We start from the raw sequence: 23,745 nt of genomic DNA, 5'->3' as shown, positions 1-23,745 counted from the left end.
TAGGAAAACGATCAAAAGCCAACTACTCTTCATGTAGTATTTGTGTGTGTGTGTGTGTGTGTGTGTGTGTGTGTGTGTGTGTGTGTGTGTGAATGTATGAACTTCCGAGGTGTGTTACTAACGATAGTAAGTACATTATTTTAGCACTTTCATCTTCACAGTAAGAGGGAGGAGCCTTCTGCACCACGACAAGAACATCGCAGCTATCTCAAAGTACTTTAAAATATTGTCGCGCGAGGAATTACAATGAAACAAAGTTATTGTGGCTATGCCTGAAACTCTACCTTTACTAAATTATTCTGTTATGGTAGATGACACATTATCCAACGAATGAAGGTCCTTCAAAGACAAACCAACTAATAATTAATGTAAAAGTTCACAATAGGTAAAGGACTTTAGTTCTGACGTTCACTTGCAAACAATGCCATAAAATATTTTCGATTTTCAGGTCTGGATATATTATTTGAAAAAAGAGCATACATGAAGAATGAAAGTAACTCACCAAGAATTTTAAAAACCAAGTACTGCAACATCAAGAAACAAACAACTTTAAATATCTCGGTCAAAATACTAACACAAAAAATGAAAAATCTGCAGTTAAAATCATAACTCAAAAAAATTGAAAAAGCGTGAGTGAAAGTGAGAAACGTGTGTAATAAAAAATGTTTTTGTAGAGTGTTAAACTGAGGCATTATAATACAGCTGTAAAATCAGAAATCCTCTGCGGATGGAAAACATTACTTCTATCTGCGAGCAACATGACATTAGGAGGTTTAAAAAGAAAGAAAGGAGAAACTTGCGAAAAAATTAGATCCAGTCAAGAACAAAGATGGGCACGGTGTTTTGAGATGGAACACAAAAATACAGGGTGTTTCAAAAATGACCGGTATATTTGAAATGGCAATAAAAACTAAACGAGCAGCGATAGAAATACACCGTTTGTTGCAATATGCTTGGGACAACAGTACATTTTCAGGCGGACAAACTTTCGAAATTACAGTAGTTACAATTTTCAACAACAGATGGCGCTGCAAGTGATGTGAAAGATATAGAAGACAACGCAGTCTGTGGGTGCGCCATTCTGTACGTCGTCTTTCTGCTGTAAGCGTGTGCTGTTCACAACGTGTAAGTGTGCTGTGGACAACATGGTATATTCCTTAGAACAGAGGATTTTTCTGGTGTTGGAATTCCACCGCCTAGAACACAGTGATGTTGCAACAAGACGAAGTTTTCAACGGAGGTTTAATGTAACCAAAGGACCGAAAAGCGATACAATAAAGAATTTGTTTGAAAAATTTCAACGGACTGGGAACGTGATGGATGAACGTGCTGGAAAGGTAGGGCGACCGCGTATGGCAACCACAGAGGGCAACGCGCAGCTAGTGCAGCAGGTGATCCAACAGCAGCCTCGGGTTCCGTTCGCCGTGTTGCAGCTGCGGTTCAAATGACGCCAACGTCCACATATCGTCTCATGCCCCAGAGTTTACACCTCTATCCATACAAAATTCAAACGCGGCAACCCCTGAGCGCCGCTACCATTGCTGCACGAGAGACATTCGCTAACGATATAGTGCACAGGATTGATCACGGCGATATGCATGTGGGCAGCATTTGGTTTACTGACGAAGCTTATTTTTACCTGGACGGCTTCATCAATAAACAGAACTGGCGCATATGGGGAACCGAAAAGCCCCATGTTGCAGTCTCATCGTCCCTACATCCTCAAAAAGTACTGATCTGGGCCGCCATTTCTTCCAAAGGAATCATTGGCCCATTTTTCAGATCTGAAACGATTACTGCATCACGCTATCTGGACATTCTTCGTGAATTTGTGGCGGTACAAACTGCCTTAGACAACACTGCGAACACCTCGTGGTTTATGCAAGATGGTGCCCGGCCACATTGCACGGCCGACGTCTTTAATTTCCTGAATGAATATTTCGATGATCGTGTGATTGCTTTGGGCTATCCGAAACATATAGGAGGCGGCGTGGATTGGCCTCCCTATTCGCCACACATGAACCCCTGTGACTTCTTTCTGTGGGGACACTTGAAAGACCAGGTGTACCGCCAGAATCCAGTAACAACTGAACAGCTGATGCAGTACATCTCATCTGCATGAGAAGCCATTCCGCCAGACACTTTGTCAAAGGTTTCGGGTAATTTCATTCAGAGACTACGCCATATTATTGCTACGCATGGTGGATATGTGGAAAATATCGTCCTATAGAGTTTCCCAGACCTCAGCGCCATCTGTTGTTGACAATTGTAACTACTGTAATTTCGAAAGTTTGTCTGCCTGAAAATGTACTGTTGTCCCAAGCATATTGCAACAAACGGTGTATTTCTATCGCTGCTCGTTTAGTTTTTATTGCCGTTTCAAATATACCGGTCATTTTTGAAACACCCTTTTATTCATTCTGCCCTAAAATAAGAGGTCATGTCAGGAAAAGACCTTTAGAGAGAATGAAGAAAGACAGATTAACAAAGAAGATCCACACATCCTTGCCAAACAGAGATACAGATAAAAGAGGATGCAGACGCAAGAGAAAGAAATCTCGAAGAAATGAAGACTTCACAGGAAACCTTACTCGACAGTGGCAAATTCAGGCTAGATTTCAATAAATTCAAAAATATTCAGGAAGGTAAACAGAACAACAACTGGAATCAAACAGACAAGTCAGAGGAAAAGAACTCATCATGAGGAAATGAAGGAATTCTGGACAAGGAAAAGGTAAATAAGTAGGTATGTTAAAGCGGTCCTAAGTTGGCCTGAAACGAAATATTAAAAAATAAAAAATAAAGCACTGTTGATACCACAAATGTGCTGAGAATTTATGGCCAAGAAAATTAACAGGCGGAATCAATCCTATAGCCCGATAATCGAGGAGCAGGCTAATGAACACGTAAGAATAAAGGGAACATTTGAGGATTATGATATTAAGTTGAATAGAAATGGGTTGATCATAAAGACAAAAGGAACGTCTGAAGAAAAACTAAATGGAAAGATGGTTTGGTAAGTCTGGTAGATTTCCGTGACAGACTGAAACATCTTTGTTGCTAGGTCGTGATTAGTAATCTTGATTATTCCAAAGACCTTATCAAGAGTTCCAATAATGTACAGCGTACAATTCGTTGCTGACAGAGGTCTGAATTGGTCAGTTGGTCGACTCCGATCGAAAATGGAGTACACCAAGTTTCGTGTTGTTGTAAAACGTTTCGATATGAAGGATTTGGCTGCCGCAGTAATCAGTACAGAACTGGATGAATCCCATGCCGACTCTGCACCATTACTGAAGACCATTTACTTTTGGATTAATTAATTTAAACGTGGTCGGACAAGCACTGAAAGGGAAGCGCGCTCCGGCTGTCCAATTGAGATGACTGCAAAGGAAGCTATTCACAATCCCCATGAGATGGTAATGCAAGACCGCCGAATAAAAATTCTTGAGGTTGCTGAGATTGTAGGCATCTCAAGTGTGCAAGTGCGGAATATTCTGTCCGAAGAACAGGAGGTGGGTGTCGCGATTGCACACAGTCGACCAATACCGCATCTGGCATTACATTAATCGCATTCCGCAAAACTTTGCGAGCTGATTTGTGACTGTTGATGAAATCTGGATCCACCATTACACACTACAGTCAAATCGGCAGTCAAAGCAATATATAAAGTCTGTTGAATCTGAACCGAAGGAGGCACAGACCACTCTGTCAGCTGGTAGCGTGGTGGCGACTGTTTATTGGATTCCAAGCGGATAATCCTCATACGTTACTTGGAGAAAGACCAGTACCATACCTGGTCTATTACGACTCATTGTTGGATTGTCTAGAACTTGCGATGGCTGAAAAGAGACCAAGGCCGGCACGCAAAAAAGTGCTCTTTCACCAGGATAATACAGCATCCGGCACAACAGCGATAATAATGGCAAGAGTGCATGAATCGCTCTTTGAATTGGTTCTTCGTCAATCCAATTAATCAGACGTGGCCCCAAGTGACTTTCTCCTGTTCCTCAACTTGAAACTTCGACTTTTTTGGAAGAAATTCTCATCAGAAGAGGAAGTGATAGCTGCAGTCAACTAGTATTTTGCAGAGTTTTACAGGACCTATTTCTCCCATGGGATGAAAAACCTGGAGGATCCCTGCACCAAGAGTATATCCTTCAAAGGAGACTGGTCGAGAAGTTAGGTGAGTTGAAAACGAAATAACTGCATTGTTGATGATAAGGAGAGACACAGGTGACACGTACTTGCAGACGTAGAGCTCGAGTCTGTAAAATAGCGCAGAGAATGCAGGAGAAGTACGAGGGTCATTCAGTAAGTAATGCCCCACACTTTTTTTTCCTAGGACATATCTGTTGTTAAGAGTCACAATTTGGTGACAATATACGCGTACATCAACATGTCTTGTCCGTGTCCTATTTTCCTACGTAGTCTCCATCACGTTCTATGGTCGTACGACAACGTTGTGGAAGAGCATGTATTGCCAGCTGGTAAAAGCCCTTATACTATAATAGTAGCCGCGTTTTTTCTGCACGACTGACACTTTCGTCATCTTCAAAGTGTATTCCCCATAGAGAATCTTCAAGCGGCCCAAAGAGCTGGAACTCCGACGGGTTCCATTTCTGAACTGCAGGGTGGGTGAGGCAATGATGTCCAACCTAATTTGTCGATGTGTCCCCGGGTTCTCAGAGTTGTGTATGGGAGTGCATTATTGTGCTGGAGCAAGATTTATACTGGATTATTGTCCGATACAACATGTCAGGAAAGGATCTTCAGTTTATTCACAATCTTCAGCTATGCCTCTGAATTGCTGGTTGACCCTGTCAGCTTGACATCCAGGAGAATGACGCCACCACAGTCCCAGGAGACTGTCACCATGACTATTCCGGGAAAGCGGTTGTCTTCTTTTGTGGTGAATGAGGATAATGCCACTCCGTGGACTGCCTTTTTGTTTCCGGTGGACCCAGGTTTCGTCTCCCGTAACGATCCGTGACAGAAAGGCCTCACCGTCGGTCTCAGAACGCTCCAACAATTCAGACGAAATGGCCATTCTTTGAACCTTGTGGCCCGCTGTGAGCATTCGTCGATCCCATCGTGAACACCTCTTTGAGTATCCGAGGGTCTCGATCATTGCAGTCGTACTTCCAATGCTGACTGACAACTCTGGAACGAATTGTCGAGTTGCGATGCGCACGAATAATGGCATCCGCACGATTCTGCATGTCTGGAGCAGTGGCTGTGACAGACCGTCCCGAGCGTGACTGATCGTGGAGCTCTGTTCCTGCATTTCCTGAAGCTGTAACTTTCTTTACCCATCGCCCAACTGTACTCCTATCAGCTGCAGCGTCCGACGCTGTACTTCGGCTCTGCCACCTTCCAGAACGGTTCGAATCTATTCCTGCGGACATAGTAAACATCAAATGTGCATCACCAACAGAGACGTTTGTCTATGTACACTCCTGGAAATTGAAATAAGAACACCGTGAATTCATTCTCCCAGGAAGGGGAAACTTTATTGACACATTCCTGGGGTCAGATACATCACATGATCACACTGAAAGAACCACAGGCACATAGACACAGGCAACAGAGCATGCACAATGTCGGCACTAGTACAGTGTATATCCACCTTTCGCAGCAATGCAGGCTGCTATTCTCCCATGGAGACGATCGGAGAGATGCTGGATGTAGTCCTGTAGAACGGCTTGCCATGCCATTTCCACCTGGCGCCTCAGTTGGACCAGCGTTCGTGCTGGACGTGCAGACCGCGTCAGACGATGCTTCATCCAGTCCCAAACATGCTCAATGGGGGACAGATCCGGAGATCTTGCTGGCCAGGGTAGTTGACTTACACCTTCTAGAGCATGTTGGGTGGCACGGGATACATGCAGACGTGCATTGTCCTGTTGGAACAGCAAGTCCCCTTGCCGGTCTAGGAATGGTAGAACGATGGGTTCGATGACGGTTTGGATGTACCATGCACTATTCAGTGTCCCCTCGACGATCACCAGAGGTGTACGGCCAGTGTAGGAGATCGCTCCCCACACCATGATGCCGGGTGTTGGCCGTGTGTGCCTCGGTCGTATGCAGTCCTGATTGTGGCGCTCACCTGCACGGAGCCAAACACGCATACGACCATCAGTGGCACCAAGGCAGAAGCGACTCTCATCGCTGAAGACGACACGTCTCCATTCGTCCCTCCATTCACGCCTGTCGCGACACCACTGGAGGCGGGCTGCACGATGTTGGGGCGTGAGCGGAAGACGGCCTAACGGTGTGCGGGACCGTAGCCCAGCTTCATGGAGACGGTTGCGAGTGGTCCTCGCCGATACCCCAGGAGCAACGGTGTCCCTAATTTGCTGGGAAGTGGCGGTGCGGTCCCCTACGGCACTGCGTAGGATCCTACGGTCTTGGCGTGCATCCGTGCGTCGCTGCGGTCCGGTCCCAGGTCGACGGGCACGTGCACCTTCCGCCGACCACTGGCGACAACATCGATGTACTGCGGAGACCTCACGCCCCACGTGTTGAGCAATTTGGCGGTACGTCCACCCGGCCTCCCGCATGCCCACTATACGCCCTCGCTCAAAGTCCGTCAACTGCACATACGGTTCACGTCCACGCTGTCGCGGCATGCTACCAGTGTTAAAGACTGCGATGGAGCTCCGTATGCCACGGCAAACTGGCCGACACTGACGGCGGCGGTGCACAAATGCTGCGCAGCTAGCGCCATTCGACGGCGAACACCGCGGTTCCTGGTGTGTCCGCTGTGCCGTGCGTGTGATCATTGCTTGTACAGCCCTCTCGCAGTGTCCGGAGCAAGTATGGTGGCTCTGACACACCGGTGTCAATGTGTTCTGTTTTCCATTTCCAGGAGTGTATATTAACAGCGTTTTTTAAAGAACATTTGGAGCATTACTAACTGAACGACACTCGTATCTGTCCAGGGGGAAGCGTAACATGGCTACGCATGGTACACAGTGGCGGCGCGTGCGACTGACCTGTGCCGAGCACCAGCCCAACCCTGAGGGTCCTCTCCCCCACGTTGTGGTGGACGGGGTCCACGCGGGCCGCCAGCGGCTTCCAGGCGATGTCCACCACGATGTAGAGCTGCAGGCCGTACGACAAAAAGCTACTGGCCGCCACCGCCAGTTTCACCACCTGCGCCAGGCTGCAACAACAGGACGCTCTGTGCAGTATTCCAAACAGTTTCTCCTTCTTCTTGTTGTTGTTGTAGTAGTCTTCAGTCCAGAGACTGGTTTGATGCAGCTGTATCCTGTGCAAGCTTCTTCATCTCCCATCACCTACTGCAACCTACATCCTTCTGTATCTCTTTAGTGTATTCATTTCTTGGTCTCCGTCTACGATTTTTACCCTCAACGCTGCCCTCCAATACTAATTTGGTGATCCCTTGATGCATCAGAACATGTCCTACCAGCCGATCCCTTATTCTAGTCAAGTTGTGCCACAAATCTCTCTTCTCCCCAATTCTATTCAGTACTTCCTCATTAGTTATGTGATCTATCCATGTAATCTTCAGCATCCTTCTGTAGCATCACATTGCGAAAGCTTCTATTCTCTTTTTGTCTAAACTATTTACCGTCCACGATTCACTTCCATACATGGCTACACTCCATACAAAACTTTCAGAAAAGACTTCCTGGCACTTAAATCTATACTCGATGTTAACAAATTTCTCTTCTTCAGAAACGCTTTACTTCTACATCTACATCTACATCCGTACTCCGCAAGCCACCTGACGGTGTGTGGCGGAGGGTACCCTGAGTACCTCTATCGGTTCTCCCTTCTATTCCAGTCTCGTATTGTACGTGGAAAGAAGGATTGTCGGTATGCTTCTGTGTGGGCTCTAATCTCTCTGATTTTATCCTCATGGTCTCTTCGCGAGATATACGTAGGAGGGAGCAATATACTGCTTGACTCTTCGGTGAAGGTATGTTCTCGAAACTTCAACAAAAGCCCGTACCGAGCTACTGAGCGTCTCTCCTGCAGAGTCTTCCACTGGAGTTTATCTATCATCTCCGTAACGCTTTCGCAATTACTAAATGATCCTGTAACGAAGCGCGCTGCTCTCCGTTGGATCTTCTCTATCTCTTCTATCAACCCTACCTGGTGCGGATCCCACACTGCTGAGCAGTATTCAAGCATTGGGCGAACAAGCGTACTGTAACCTACTTCCTTTGTTGTCGGATTGCATTTCCTTAGGATTCTTCCAATGAATCTCAGTCTGGCATCTGCTTTACCGACGATCAACTTTATATGATCATTCCATTTTAAATCACTCCTAATGCGTACTCCCAGATAATTTATGGAATTAACTGCTTCCAGTTGCTGACCTGCTATTTTGTAGCTAAATGATAAGGGACCTATCTTTCTATGTATTCGCATCACATTACACTTCGCTACATTGAGATTCAATTGCCATTCCGTGCACCATGCGTCAGTTCGCTGCAGATCCTCCTGCATTTCAGTACAATTTTCCATTGTTGCAACCTCTCGATACACCACAGCATCATCTGCAAAAAGCCTCAGTGAACTTCCGATGTCATCCACCATTGACAGCTTTCATTTTATATCCTCTCTACTTCGACCATCATTAGTCATTTTGCTGCCCAAATAGCAAAACTTATTTACTGCTTTAAGCGCCTCAAAAATGGTTCAAATGGCTCTGAGCACTATGCGACTTAACTTCTAAGGTCATCAGTCGCCTAGAACTCAAAACTAATTAAACCTAACTAACCTAAGGACATCACACACATCCATGCCCGAGGCAGGATTCGAACCTGCGACGGTAGCGGTCGCTAGGCTCCAGACTCTAGCGCCTAGAACCGCACGGCCACTCCGGCCGGCTAAGCGTCTCGTATCCTAATCTAATTCCCGCAGCATTCCCGATTTAATTCGACTACATTGCATTATCCTCGTTTTGCTTTTGTTGATGTTCATATTATCTCCTCCTTTCAAGGCACTTTTCATTCCATTCAGATGCTCCTCCAGGTATTCTCTGCCTCTGACAGAATTACAATATCATCGGCGAACCTCAAAGTTTTAATTTCTGCTCGATGGATTTTAATTCCTACTCCGAAATTTTCTTTTGTTTCCTTTACTGCTTGCTCAATATACGGATTGAATAACATTGGGGATAGGGTACAGCTCTGTCTCACTCCCTTCCCAACCACTGGTACAGCTCTGTCTCACTCCCTTCCCAACCACTGCTTCCCTTTCATGCCCTCGACTCTTATAACTGCCATCTGGTTTCTGTACAAACTGTAAATGGCCTTTCTTAACGCCGGCTGTGGTGGCCGAGCGGTTCTAGGCGCTTCAGTCTGGAACTGTACGACCGCTACGGTCGCAGGTTCGAATCCTCTCTCGGGCATGGATGTGTCTGATGTCCTTAGGGTAGTTGGGTTTACGTAGTTCGACGTTCTAGGTGACTGATGACCTCAGATGTTAAGTCCCATATTGCTCAGAGCCATTTGACCCTTTCTTAATGTTACTTTAACCTTAATATCTCAAGTGAGTGTCTATACGGGGTGGTCAGAAAAGTTTATTGGTTGGTTGACTGGTAGATTTGGGGGAGGGGGCCAAACAGCGAGATCATCGGTGTCATCGGATTAGGGAAGGATGGGGAACGAAGTCGGCCGTTCCCTTTTAAAGGAACTATCCTGGAATTTGTCTGGAGCGATTTGGGGAAACCACAGAAAACCTAAAACAGAAAAAATCTGAAAACCTTTAAAGGGTGTTACAAGGTAGGATACTTTGTGTCATTTCCGAGTTAATTAGGAATGAAATTGCCAGCAAATGCGAGTGGTCAGCCAGATACAATTATCGACAGGTTGTTCTCGTAGCGTAGATGATAGCGCACGAGACTGCTTAGCCTCTGGCTCGAGTTCAGTCCTTCATCTCTAATTTTTGTATTGTTATCTTGCTCGGTTTTAGGAAACCAAACGAAGAACCGACTTGGCGACACCGTCTCTGGCGCGCAACTTGAATTTGCGTGAGCAACGACACGACTGGCTAACTTCAATGCTAATTCACTCGGGAACAGCGCAACGTGTTGACTTTTTTCTTAACAGATACCTCCCAGCACATCCTACTCTGCAACAGCCTTACTAGCTTTTCAGGCTGTTTGTGTCCACCCAGTATAATTCACAGGAAGCTAAAAACGTTGAATTTTTATTTGCTCCAATCAGAAGCCGTAAGCTGTACAAAACTTTGTATTACATAAATTTCCTGGAAGATGAAAACTGTGTGCCGGATCGGTATTCGATCTTTGTCTTTTGCCGACAAGTGCTCTACAAACTGACCTACACAAGCACTTCTCATACGCTGCCCTCATAGCTGTAATTCCTGCAGAATCTCATCTTCATCCTTCCAAACTTTACAAAAGTTCTCCTGCATGCTTTACATGACTAGCACTCTTGGATGAACAGAGCGTCACTTTCGCAAAGTGCTTGGATAGTTCAGTTGGTAGAACAACTGTCTGTCAAAGGTCAAGTTCGTGGGCTCGAGTCCCGGTCTGGCACACACACAAAATCTGCCAGGAAAGACTCCGCTGCAGTTGGAAAATATATAATACACTAAATTGACAAAGAAACTGGCACACCTGCCTAAAATCGTGTAGGGCCCTCACGAACACGCACAAGTGACAAACACGCCGTGGCATGGACTCGACCAACGTCTGAAGTAGTGCTGAAGGGAACTGATACCATGAATCGTGCAGGGCTGTCCATAAATCCGTAAGACTACTAGTTGGTGGATATCTCTCCTGAACAACACGTCGCAAGGCATCCCAGATATGCTCAATAATCTTCATTTCTGGAAAAATTGGTAGCCAGCGGAAGTGTTTAAACTCAGAAGTGTCTCCCTGGAGTCACTCTGTAGCAATTCTGGACGTCTGGAGTGTTGCATTGTCCTGCTGGATTTACCCAAGTCCGTTGGAATACGCAATGGACACGTATGGACGCAGGTGATCAGACAGGATTCTTACGTAAGTGTCACCGGTCAGAGTTGTATCTAGACGTATCAGGGGTCCGATATCACTCCAACTGTACACACCCGACACCGTTTCAAAGCTTTCACAAGCTTCAACAGTCGCCTGCTGGCATGCAGCGACCATGGGTTTGTGAGATTTTCTCCACACCCGTACACGTCCATCAGCTCGACACAATTTGGAACGAGGCAACATGTTTCCACCCATCAACAGTCCACTGTCGGGGTTGACGGGCCCAGGCGAAGCGTGAAGCTTTGTGTCGTTCAGTCATCAAGGGTACACGAATGGGCCTTCGGCTCCGAAAGCCTATATCGATGACGTTTCGTTGAATGGTTCGCACGCTGACACTTGCTGATGCCCCAGCATTGAAACATGCAACAATTTGAGGAAGGCTTGAACTTCTGTCACTTTGAACGATCCTCTTCAGTCGTCGTTGGTTCCGTTCTTGCAGGATCTTTTTCCGGTCAGCAGCGATGTCGGAGATTTCATGTTTTACCGGAATCCTTATATTCATCGTACAGTCGTGAAACGGTCGTACGGGAAAATGCCCACTTCATCTCTACCTCGGAGATAATGTGTCCCATCGCTCGTGCGCCGATTATAAAACTACATTCAAACTTACTTAAACCTTGCTAATCAAGCCTTGTAGTAGTAGTAACCAATGTAACAACTACGCCAGACACTTGTATTGTATAGACGTTGCCGATATCAGTGCTGTATTCTGTATGTTTACATATCTCTACATTCCGCGATTTCCCAAAACGAACTCAACTTTTTTCAAACCGAAATTGCCCAAGAAAAAAAAAGTATTGCATTCCTTATTGAATTCTCTTCGTACTTACGGTTCCATCTGCTTCTTAAACTACGTTATTTTGTTGCACAGTTCTGTCTACATCTACATCTACATGATTACTCTGCAATTCACATTTAAGTGCTTGGCAGAGGGTTCATCGAACCACAATCATACTATCTCTCTACCATTCCACTCCCGAACAGCGAGCGGGAAAAACGAACACCTAAACCTTTCTGTTCGAGCTCTGATTTCTCTTATTTTATTTTGATGATCATTCCTACCTATCTAGGTTGGGCTCAACAAAATATTTTCGCATTCGGAAGAGAAAGCTGGTGACTGAAATTTCGTAAAAAGCTCTCGCCGCGACGAAAAACGTCTATGCTGTAATGACTTCCATCCCAACTCGTGTATCATATCTGCCACACTCTCTCCCCTATAACGCGATAATACAAAACGAGCTGCCCTTCTTTGCACCCTCTCGATGTCCTCCGTCAATCCCACCTGGTAAGGATCCCACACCGCGCAGCAATATTCTAACAGAGGACGAACGAGTGTAGTGTAATCTGTCTCTTTAGTGGACTTGTTGCATCTTCTAAGTGTCCTGCCAATGAAACGCAACCTTTGGCTCGCCTTCCCGACAATATTATCTATGTGGTCCTTCCAACTGAAGTTGTTCGTAATTTTAACACCCAGGTACTTAGTTGAATTGACAGCCTTGAGAATTGTACTATTTATCGAGTAATCGAATTCCAACGGATTTCTTTTGGAACTCATGTGGATCATCTCACACTTTTCGTTATTTAGCGTCAACGGCCACCTGACACACCATACAGCAATCTTTTCTAAATCGCTTTGCAGCTGATACTGGTCTTCGGATGACCTTACTAGACGGTAAATTACAGCATCATCTGCGAACAACCTAAGAGAACTGCTCAGATTGTCACCCAGGTCATTTATATAGATCAGGAACAGTAGAGGTCCCAGGACGCTTCCCTGGGGAACACCTGATATCACTTCAGTTTTACTCGATGATTTGCCGTCTATTACTACGAACTGCGACCTTCCTGACAGGAAATCACGAATCCAGTCGCACAACTGAGACGATACCCCATAGCTCCGCAGCTTGATTAGAAGTCGCTTGTGAGGAACGGTGTCAAAAGCTTTCCGGAAATCTAGAAATACGGAATCAACTTGAGATCCCCTGTCGATAGCGGCCATTACTTCGTGCGAATAAAGAGCTAGCTGCGTTGCACAAGAGCGATGTTTTCTGAAGCCATGCTGATTACGTGTCAATAGATCGTTCCCTTCGAGGTGATTCATAATGTTTGAATACAGTATATGCTCCAAAACCCTACTGCAAACCGACGTCAATGATATAGGTCTGTAGTTAAATGGATTACTCCTACTACCCTTCTTGAACACTGGTGCGACCTGCGCAATTTTCCAATCTGTAGGTACAGATCTATCGGTGAGCGAGCGGTTGTATATGGGTGCTAAGTAGGGAGCTATAGTATCAGCGTAATCTAAAAGGAACCTAATCGGTATACAATCTGGACCTGAAGACTTGCCTGTATCAAGCGATTTGAGTTGCTTCGCAACCCCTAAGGTATCTACTTCTAAGAAACTCATGCTAGCAGATGTTCGTGTTTCAAATTCTGGAATATTCCATTCGTCTTCCCTGGTGAAGGAATTTCGGAAAACTGCGTTCAATAACTCCGCTTTAGCGGCACAGTCGTCGATAACAGTACCATCGGCACTGCGCAGCGAAGGTATTGACTGCGTCTTGCCGCTTGTGTACTTTACATACGACCAGAATTTCTTCGGATTTTCTACCAAATTTCGAGACAATGTTTCGTTGCGGAACCTATTAAAGGCATCTCGCATTGAAGTCCGTGCCAAATTTCGCGCGTCTGTAAATTTTAGCCCATCTTCAGGATTTCGCGTTCTTCTGAACTTCGCATGCTTTTTCCGTTGCCTCTGCAACAGCGTTCGGACCTTTTTTGTGTACCACGGGGGATCCGTTCCATCTCTTACCAATTTATGAGGTATGAATATCTCAATTGCTGTTGCTACTATATCTTTGAATTTGAGCCACATCTCGTCTACATTCGCATAGTCAGTTCGGAAGGAATGGAGACTGTCTCTTAGGAAGGCTTCTAGTGGCACTTTATCCGCTTTTTTAAATAAAATTATTTTGCGTTTGTTTCTGATGGATTTGGTAGAAATGGTACTGAGCCTAGCTACAATGACCTTGTGATCACTAATCCCTGTATCAGTCATGATGCTCTCTATCAGCTCTGGATTGTTTGTGGCCAAGAGGTCAAGTGCGTTTTCGCAACCATTTACAATTCGCGTGGGTTCGTGGACTAACTGCTCTAAATAATTTTCGGAGAATGCATTTAGGACAATCTCGGAAGACGTTTTCTGCCTACCACCGGTTTTGAACAAGTATTTTTGCCAACATACCGAGGGTAGGTTGAAGTCCCCACCAACTATAACCGTATGAGTGGGGTATTTATTTGTTACGAGACTCAAACTTTCTCTGAACTGTTCCGCAACTGTATCATCGGAGTCTGGGGGTCGGTAGAAGGAGCCAATTATTAACTTAATTCGGCTGTTAAGTATAACCTCCACCCACACCAATTCGCACGGAGTATCTACTTCGACTTCACTACAAGATAAACCACTACTGACAGACACCAACACTCCACCACCAATTCTGCCTAATCTATCTTTCCTGAACACCGTCTGAGACTTCGTAAAAATTTCTGCAGAACTTATTTCAGGCTTTAGCCAGCTTTCTGTACCTATAACGATATCAGCTTCTGTGCTTTCTATTAGCGCTTGAAGCTCAGGGACTTTTCCAGCGCAACTACAACAGTTTACAACTATAATTCCGACTGTTCCTTGATCCAAGCACGTCCTGTAATTGCCAAGCACCCTTTGACATTGCAGCCCATCCCGCACTTTCCCGAGGCCTTCTAACCTAAAAAACCGCCCAGTCCATGCCACACAGCCTCCGCTACGGGCTAGCTACGGGCTTACACAAATGCATAGATGATCGTTGTAACCTGCAATAGTTTTCTGTTATTTTAAAGTAACAGAATGTAGATACTCAGATTTTTAATTTATTGAATGTTTAGATTTTAAGGTCATCGGACAACATGATCAAATATTGATGAAAACTGATAGAAATTAATGTGTAACCGAGACTGTGAAGTAAAGGACACATTTCAAATGTCAACGCCACTGCTGATTCCCTCGTGACGAATATGTCAGCAACAGAGAAATATATAAAATGGTAATGACACGAGACAGCTGCAAAAGCGAATACGGCTTATTCTTCTCTTTCTTCGTTGTTTCAAGTGGATTCGGTTACTCCTGAATTCTATGTTGATTTGACACAGGATGTAGAAGGCATTCCGTTATTGTGCCTTGAGGTAGTATTTATTTATTTTTATTTACACGTCAAGTAGCGTAGGACCAAATTGAGAAACAAATCCCGAAGGTCACGGAAGGTGTCAGTACATGAAATTACAACATAACAGTAATAACAGATAAAAATAAATATTCATGAATCTGAAAAAAGTCAGTCTATAAGTATAAACGCTATCAGCAATACAACGAGAATCAGCTTAATTTTTCAATGAACGCCTCGACAGAATAGAGGGAGTTACCCATAGGAAACTCTTCAGTTTCGGTTTGAAAGAGCGTAGATTACTGCTAAGATTTTTGAATTCGACTGGCAGCCTATTGAAAATGAATGCCGCAGTATACTGCACACCTTTTTGCACAAGAGTTAAGGAAGTCCGATCCAAATACACGTTTGATTTCTGCCAAGTATTGACTGAGTGAAACCTGCTTGTTCTTGGGAGTGAACTAATATTGGTAACGAGAAACGACAATCAGCGATATAAATATTGAGAGGCCAATGTCAAAATACCCAGACTCGTGAACACAGGCTGACAATACGTTCGTGAACACACACCATTTATTGCCCGAACCGCCCGTTTCTGAGCCAAAAATATCCTTTTATAATGGGAAGAGTTACCCCTAAGTATCTTACCATAGGACTTAACCGAATGAAAATAAGCGAAGTAGACTAATTTTCGTGTCGAATGACCACTCACTTCTGATACCGTTCGAATAGTAAAAATGGCATTATTAAGTCTTTGAATACGATCCTGAACATGGGCTTTCCACGACAGCTTACTATCTATCCGAACACCTACAAATCTGAACCGTTCACTTTCACTAATCATATGCCCGTTCTGCGAAATTAAAACGTTAGGTTTTGTTGAATTGTGCGTTAGAAACTGTAAAAACTGAGTCTTACTATGATTTGGCGTTAGTTTATTTTCTACAAGTCATGAACATAGGTCATTTACTGCATTACTTGAAACCGAGCCAATGTTGCACACAATATCCTTTACTACCAACATAGTGTCATCAGCAAACATAAATATTTTAGAGTTACCCATAATACTACAGGGCGTATCATTTATTTAAAGAAGTAACAGGAGTGGCCTCAACACTGATCCCTGGGGCACCCCCCACTTGACAGTTCTCCACTCATACCCCACATCACAGCCGTTATCAACATGGTGAATAATGACCTTTTGCTGCCTGTTGCTAAAGTAAGAGGTGAACCATCTATGAGCTACTCCTCACATTCCGTAATGGTCCCACTTCTGGAGCAATATTTTGTAATCAACACAATCAAATGCCTTAGTTAAATCGAAAAATGTTCCAAACTTTAGAAACCTTTTGTTTAGCCCATCCAATACCTCACAGAGAAAAGAGAATATAGCATTTGCAGTTATTAAACGACTTCTAAAGCCAAACTGTATATTTGATAGAAAATCGTGTGGTATAAAATGATCAATTATCCTTACATACACAGCTTTTTCAATAACTTTTGCAAACACTGATGGCATAGAAATAGGTCTAAAATTATTTTCATTATCCCTTTCTCCCTCTTTATAAAGCGGATTTACTACTGAGTACTTTAATCGCTCAGGAAACTGACCATTCCTAAAGCAAAAATTACAAATATGGCTAAACTCAGGGCTAACATGTGCAGCACAGTACTTTAATATTCTGTTAGACACTCCATCATATCCATGAGAGTCCTTAGTCTTCAGTGAATTGATTATTGACTCAATCTCCCTCTTATCTGTATCACAGAGGAGTATTTCAGATATCAGTCTCGGAAAGGCATTTGCCAAGAGAGTTATATGATGTCCTGTAGAAACTAAATTTTTATTTAATTCTCCAGAAATTCTCAGAAAATTATTGTTAAATACTATACATATATCTGATTCATCAGTAACAGAAATATTGTTACTGCAAACTGACTTCATATCGTCGACCTCGTGCTGCTGACCAGGCACTTCCTTCACAACTGACCATGTGGCTTTAATTTTATCCTGTGAATTAGCTATTCTATTTGCATACCACATACTTTTTGCCTTGCTAATAACATTTTTAAGCATCTTACAATGATGTTTGTAATGGGCTACTGTAGCGTGATTGTGACTACTTCTAACATTTTGATATAATTCCCGCTTTGTTCTACATGATATTCTTATCCCACTACTCAGCCTCCCGGCCTGCCCATTACTGCTAGTACCCCATTTACAATTTTCTAATAGAAAGCAAATCTGAAAGAGCATGAGAAATGTGTTAAGGAAAGCATTGTATTTATCATCTATGTTACTGGCGCTATACACATCCTGCCACTCTTGTTCCTTGACAAGGTTTAAAAAAACTCTCTATTGCTGTTGGATTAACTTTCCTACATAGTTGGTAATAATTGTACATGATTAAGTTATAAACAGATACAATAGTGTAGTGATTATTGTACAAGACCAACATAATTGTAATCTATTCACTATGTGGTAAGACTTGGGGTGTGCCTGCTTCATACTGCAGATTCCAGTTAGTACGGTATGAAAATATGGGTGCTCGCGAAGACCCTGTCAGTTATTTCTAAACGAGAAAACAAAACGTGATAGAAATTGAATTTTGGCTGAAAGCCGCTCCAGACTGCACAGCAGGTGAGACTCACATGTCATGGACGGGCAGGTTGAGGGTGATGCTACCCATGGTGTCCTCCCCGTACTTGTAGTAGCCGAAGAAGCCCACCACGCAGTAGAGGGTGCACACGAGCACCATGGCCGTGTTCACCACTCCGGGGCAACCCGAGAAGTGTGTGGGATTCCTCATGTTGTTCTCCACGGGCATCACCTGCAGAAGGAACAGAAAATCCGTCACTATCTCTAGAGACAGGTAGTACTTACCTTGTGCATCTCATGGTGTATAACATACATTTTTATGATTTAGGAAATGTTTTATTGAGAAATAAACAACATTTTGAAGCCACTCGTGTTTCCCAGTTATATATTTGTCAAATCCGAGGGTTGCGTGTATGTCGCTAACATAGTGACTTTTATTGTTTTTCCATGTCACCACCTTCGCACTCTATTTCCTACTCCCGGTGTGCCCCAGACAGTTTGAATCAAATTCCTCCCTACAGTCCACAATTATGCTTTACGTGTTATCTCTTACGTCCGCTCACTAGCCACACATCAGTCACTCTACATAACACGTCATAAGAATTGTAACCAGACTATCAACCCTGAATACTGCCGAATCGTCAAAAAATATTCGTCGTTTTGGATTTGCTGGAACCGCAGACTGGTACGAACTGCAGTCGTAAATTTTACTACAGTTTAGGTATCTAGTGTTAAGACAATATCTAATAATTAGCTATTAGGTACAGAGACTGATCCCAAATATAAGTCAATGAAATTTAATATTATACTGATCAGCCAGAACATTACGACCAAATACCTAATATCCACCTTCGGCACGGATAACACCGGTGACGCGTCGTGGCATGGAAGCAATGCTAGGTACGTCGCTGGAGGGCAATTGGCACCACATCTACACACACGTAGTTTAATTCCCGTAAATTCCATAGAGGGGGCTATGAGCTCTGCTGCCACGTTCAGTCACATCCCAGATGTGTTCGATCGGGTTCAGATCTGGTGAGCTGGGAGGGGGGAGGGGGGGGGCAGCACATCAACAGTAACTCGGACAATTCCCTCACACTTCTAACCTTTTAACGTGGGTTACTGTCTTGATGAAAAATGATACTGCCGTCGGACACATGACGATCATCTAGGGATGTACGTGACCTTCAACCAAACCGCGCCCGTCATGGTGCCTTGAACGAGTTCCATTGGGCCCATGGATGCCGACGTGAATGTTCACCAGAGCATAATGGAGCCACCGCCAGATTGTCTCCGCCCTCCGACTTGACTCAGACGTCCGACCTGTGTAATGAGGAGTGGCCGCCCAACCGCACGTCGGGACGTAGATGCGCCTTGGTTTCACCACATGCTGAAGACACCCACCACAGCACTCCTTGAACACCGGACAAGTCGTACAGTTTTCCGAAATACTCTTACCGAGCGTACAGCCCATTACAGTCTGTCCGCTGTCAAACTCAGATACATCGCGCCTTTCCCATTCTACACACGGACTGCACGCTCACTGTTACTACATGCACGTTGCGTGTGAGCATCAGTCATTCATCCCCAGGTGCCGCTGCTATCGCTTGGACAGGTATAAACACTACCGGCCATTAAAATTGCTACACCAAGACGAAATGAAGATGATAAACGGGTATTAATTGGACAAATATATTATACTAGAACTGACATGTGATAACATTTTCTCGCAATTTGGGTGCATAGATCCTGAGAAATCAGTATCCAGAAAACGACCTCTGGACAAATTAACGGCCTTGATATGCCTGGGCATTGAGTCAAACAGAGCTTGGTTGGCGTGTACAGCTACAGCTGACCATGCAGCTTCAACACGATACCACAGTTCATCAAAAGTAGTGACTGGCGTATTGTGACGTGCCAGTTGGTCGGCCACCATTGACCAGACGTTTTCATTTGGTGAGAGATCTGGAGAATGTGATGGCCAGTGCAGCAGTCGAACAATTTCTGTATCCAGAAAGACCCGTACAGGACCTGCAACATGCGTCGTGCATTATCCTCCTGAAATGTAGGGTTTCGCAGGGATCGAATGAAGGGTAGAGCCACGGGTCACACATTTGAAATGTGACGTCCACTGTTCAAAGTGCCGTCAATGTGAAAAAGAGGTGACCGAGACGTGTAACCAATAGCAGCCCCGTACCATCACGCCGGGTGATACGCCAGTATGGCGATGACGTAGACACGTTTCCAATGTGCGTTAACCGCCATGTCGCCAAACACGGATGCGACCATCATGATGCTGTAAACAGAACATGGATTCATCCGAAAAACATGACGTTTTGCCATTCGTGCATCCAGGTTCGTCGTTGAGTACGCTATCGCAGGCGCTCCTATCTGTGGTGCAGCGTCCGGGGTAACCGCAGCCATGGTCTCCGAGCTGATAGTCCATCCTGCTGCAAACGTCGATCGTGCAGATGGTTGTTGTCTTGCAAACGTCCATATCTGTTGACTCAAGGATCGAGACGTGGCTGCACGATCAGTTACAGTGATGCGGATAAGATGCCTGTCATCTCGACTGCTAGGGATACGAGGCCGTTGGGATCCAGCACGGCGTTCCGTATTACCCTCCTGAACCTACCGATTCCATATTCTGCGAACAGTCATTCGATCTCGACTAACGCGAGCAGCAATGTAGCGATACGAGAAACCGCAATCGCCACAGGCTACAATGCGACCTTTACCAAAGTCGGAAACGTGATGGTACGCATTTCTCCTCCTTACACGAGGCATCACAACAACGGTTCACCAGGTAACGCCGGTCAACTGCTGTTTGTGTATGAGAAATACAGCACGTTGTAGGTGTCGCCATCGGTGCCAACCTTATGTGAATCCTCTGAAAAGCTAATAAATTGCGTATCACAGCATCGTCGTCCTGTCGGTTAAATTTCGGGTCTGTGTCACGTCATATTCGTGGTGTAGCAATTTTAATGGACAGTAGTGTATGGGTAGTAGGTCGGTTTTCACAACCTTCTGGTTGACCAGTGTATACGAAAATTATATTTAAACGCTTGACTACACAGTCAACGATAGTGGTTAAAACCTTTGGCAGTTTTCAAGTGTGCATGAGTAGAGATCACGCAGAGGAAAGTGTCCCCGGCGCACAAACACATTATTTCCCGAACGCTGAGACTTAATTGACTGTCGCCTGCCTATTTCGGCCGTTCTCGAACAGTGAGGTGGTAAAAGTGATGGGATAATGATATACATATGTCCAGATGGCGGTAGTATCGCGTGCCGGATGTATAAAGAGCACTGCATTGGCGGAGCTTTCATGTGTGTTCATGATTCACGTGAAAAGGTGCCCGGCGTTATTAACGCAGCACGATGGGAATTAACAGACATTTCACGCGGAATGGTAGTTGGAGTTAGACGCTTGGAGAATTCCATTTCGTAAATAGCTAGGGCATTCAATAATGCGAGATCTGCAGTGTCAAGAGTGCGTCGAGAATATAAACTTACATGCATCATCTCTCAGCATGGACAACGCAGTGGCCGACGGAATTCATTTAGCTACCGACAGCAGTGGCTTTTATGTAGAGTTGTCGGTGCTAACAGACAAGCACCACTGCGCGAAATAACCGCAGAAATCAATGTGGGACGTACGAGGAACGTATTCGTTTGGACAGTACGGAGAAATGTGGCGTTAATGGACTATAGCAGCAGATACCCGACGCGAGAGTCTTTACTAAAAGCGCGGCATCGCCTGCGGCGCCTCTCCTGGGCTCGTAATCTTATCGTTTGGATCCTAGATCACTGGAAAACTGTAGCCTGATCAGATGTGTCTCAATTTCAGTTGTTAAGGGCAAATGGTAAAGTTCGAGTGCGGAACCGACCCCACTAAGTCATGAACCTAAACTGCCAACAAGGCATTGTGCAAGCTGTTGGTTCTTCCACAACAGTGTGAGCTGTGTTGACATGGAATGGACTGGGCCGCTCTTTTATGTTCGCCTGCTTAGACACCATTTACATCCATTTATGCACTGGGGATTTCCCAAACAATGACGAAATATTTAGGGATGACAATGCGCCATTTCGCCTGGCCGTGACTCTTCACATTGGTTTGAAGAACATTCTGGACACTTCGAGTCGATGATTTGGGTCGGTAGATATTGGGAACTGCATCTATTTTGTCACGACATGGCTGTAGCGGTGAAGGGTCGACTCGACGTCTTGTGCTGGGAGTTCAAATGGAAGTTCAAAGATCTTGATCGTGTGGAGTCCCATACAACCATGATCGACGTCCACAGTATCCACATTGCCTTCAGCGTGGCAGTAGCGGAAGCACTGTTTTCTTTTCCGAAGGATCCGTTCACATGTTGCATCATTGATGATCTTCACATAGACTATACTGCCCACAGTGGATAAATGCATACCGACAATGTAGGCCGCCGGGATTATCACCTCTCCTCGTAAAAGTCTTTCGACTTCGAATGCTTCTAGTGGTGCGAATTCGTTTTGGAGCATAACTTTGATTTGCTGTACTGGTTCGCCAATCTGATCTGTTTGCTTAAGCCAGAGCACGTGAAACGGCCTAGAACTGAGCAAACAGCACCAGCGCTCACTCCGCGACGGTGACACAAACACAACGTCGCACATGCGCATAGTAATTACATCACGGCCCGGAGCCAGCCGTGCAGTTTGAACTTCCTAACTCAAACCGTTCGCTAGTCAAGAAAATTTTATTTCATGTAGTTCAATAATTGCCTCCGTATATATTCCTGTGCAGGGGAGTCATTTTAATTGAAAGTCACTTGCCCGGTATCGGTGCATAAATATGATTTTGTAGCGCCTATGTTGGTCAGGATACAAAGTTCTTTCAGACATATGTGCATGCATGTCCGATAGAAGTTCATATTATTCTTCTGAAGAACTCAGACACTGTGGTATCATTTTTATCCGCCTACAGCAGTCATTCATGTCCAAAGAAACTTTGCATTTCTCCCGTGTACGGATCATACACAAATAATGCACGAATGCGGATTGTAGACGCATTGTTGACGACAAACGGAACTGGGGTCTGGCTGTGAGTCTTGCACGGATATCCTAATGGTAAGACGAAATCCTGGTTCGATCCCGGTCTGGCACAAATTTTCACTGTCATAATTCCGTTTACAGCTGATGCTTTCCATATTCGCAAGTGCGAATACATATCACGTCTTTCTTAGTGGCTGTAGCCACCGCAGTGCCTGTTCCTTCGGATATGCATACATGTCTGAATGAACGTTGCATCGTACGTTTGAACAACACAGGCACTGCAATATAGCAATAAACGTAAACGACGCGGGCGAGAAAAGTGAATTTTATGAAGAACTAGAAAGAACAGTGGGAATCATTGGTATCAGTAACATTAACATCATTTTGGGAAATTTATATGCCAAATTGAGACAGGAAGACATGTCATGACGATGATGATGTTTGGTTTGTGGGGCGCTCATCTGCGCGGTCATCAGCGACCGTACAAGGTACCAATTTTTACATTGTCCAAGTTAGCCACTGTAACGAATTATGATGATGATGATGATGAAATGATGAGGACAATACGGACACCCAGTTCTCGGGCAGAGAAAATCCCCCAACCCTGCCGGCAATCGAACCCGGGACCCCGTGATCCAGAGAAAGCGACGCAAGCCACTTCTTTTTTTCATTTTCTTAAGTATTGTTCGTTGTGTTTTGGTCTGGGAGGACGTCACAAGACATCCGTTCAAGTTGATCGTTGATTCCTTTACTCAGGGCGAGCCACTCTCTGACAGAACACGCTGAGGTACCGTGCCGGCTACCACTAGACCACGAGCTGCGGGCAGGAAGACATGTGCAGGCAAACTATCGGTAAAGATGGTATACTGCATCTGGTGAGTTTGGCGCTAAGCCATAAA

General features: G+C 44.8%; 1 protein-coding gene across 2 annotated transcripts in view; it reads right to left on the bottom strand.

Moving 5' to 3' along the window:
• Positions 1–23,745, bottom strand: part of LOC126354750 (proton-coupled amino acid transporter-like protein CG1139) — a 123,420-nt gene that overhangs the window by 5,723 nt on the left and 93,952 nt on the right. For both annotated transcript variants that reach the window (XM_050004628.1, XM_050004630.1), the window contains 2 exons: positions 17,869–18,047; positions 6,999–7,168 (listed from right to left, as the gene is read on the bottom strand). In XM_050004628.1, the coding sequence (XP_049860585.1) occupies positions 6,999–7,168; positions 17,869–18,047 (349 nt within the window). The remainder of the gene's footprint in view (positions 1–6,998; positions 7,169–17,868; positions 18,048–23,745) is intronic.

This window comes from Schistocerca gregaria, chromosome 3, assembly GCF_023897955.1.
Source record: "Schistocerca gregaria isolate iqSchGreg1 chromosome 3, iqSchGreg1.2, whole genome shotgun sequence".
Taxonomy (NCBI): Eukaryota; Metazoa; Arthropoda; class Insecta; order Orthoptera; family Acrididae; genus Schistocerca; species Schistocerca gregaria.
The sequence above is the reverse complement of the archived record's forward strand: the minus strand, read 5'-3'. Positions and strand labels throughout refer to the sequence as shown.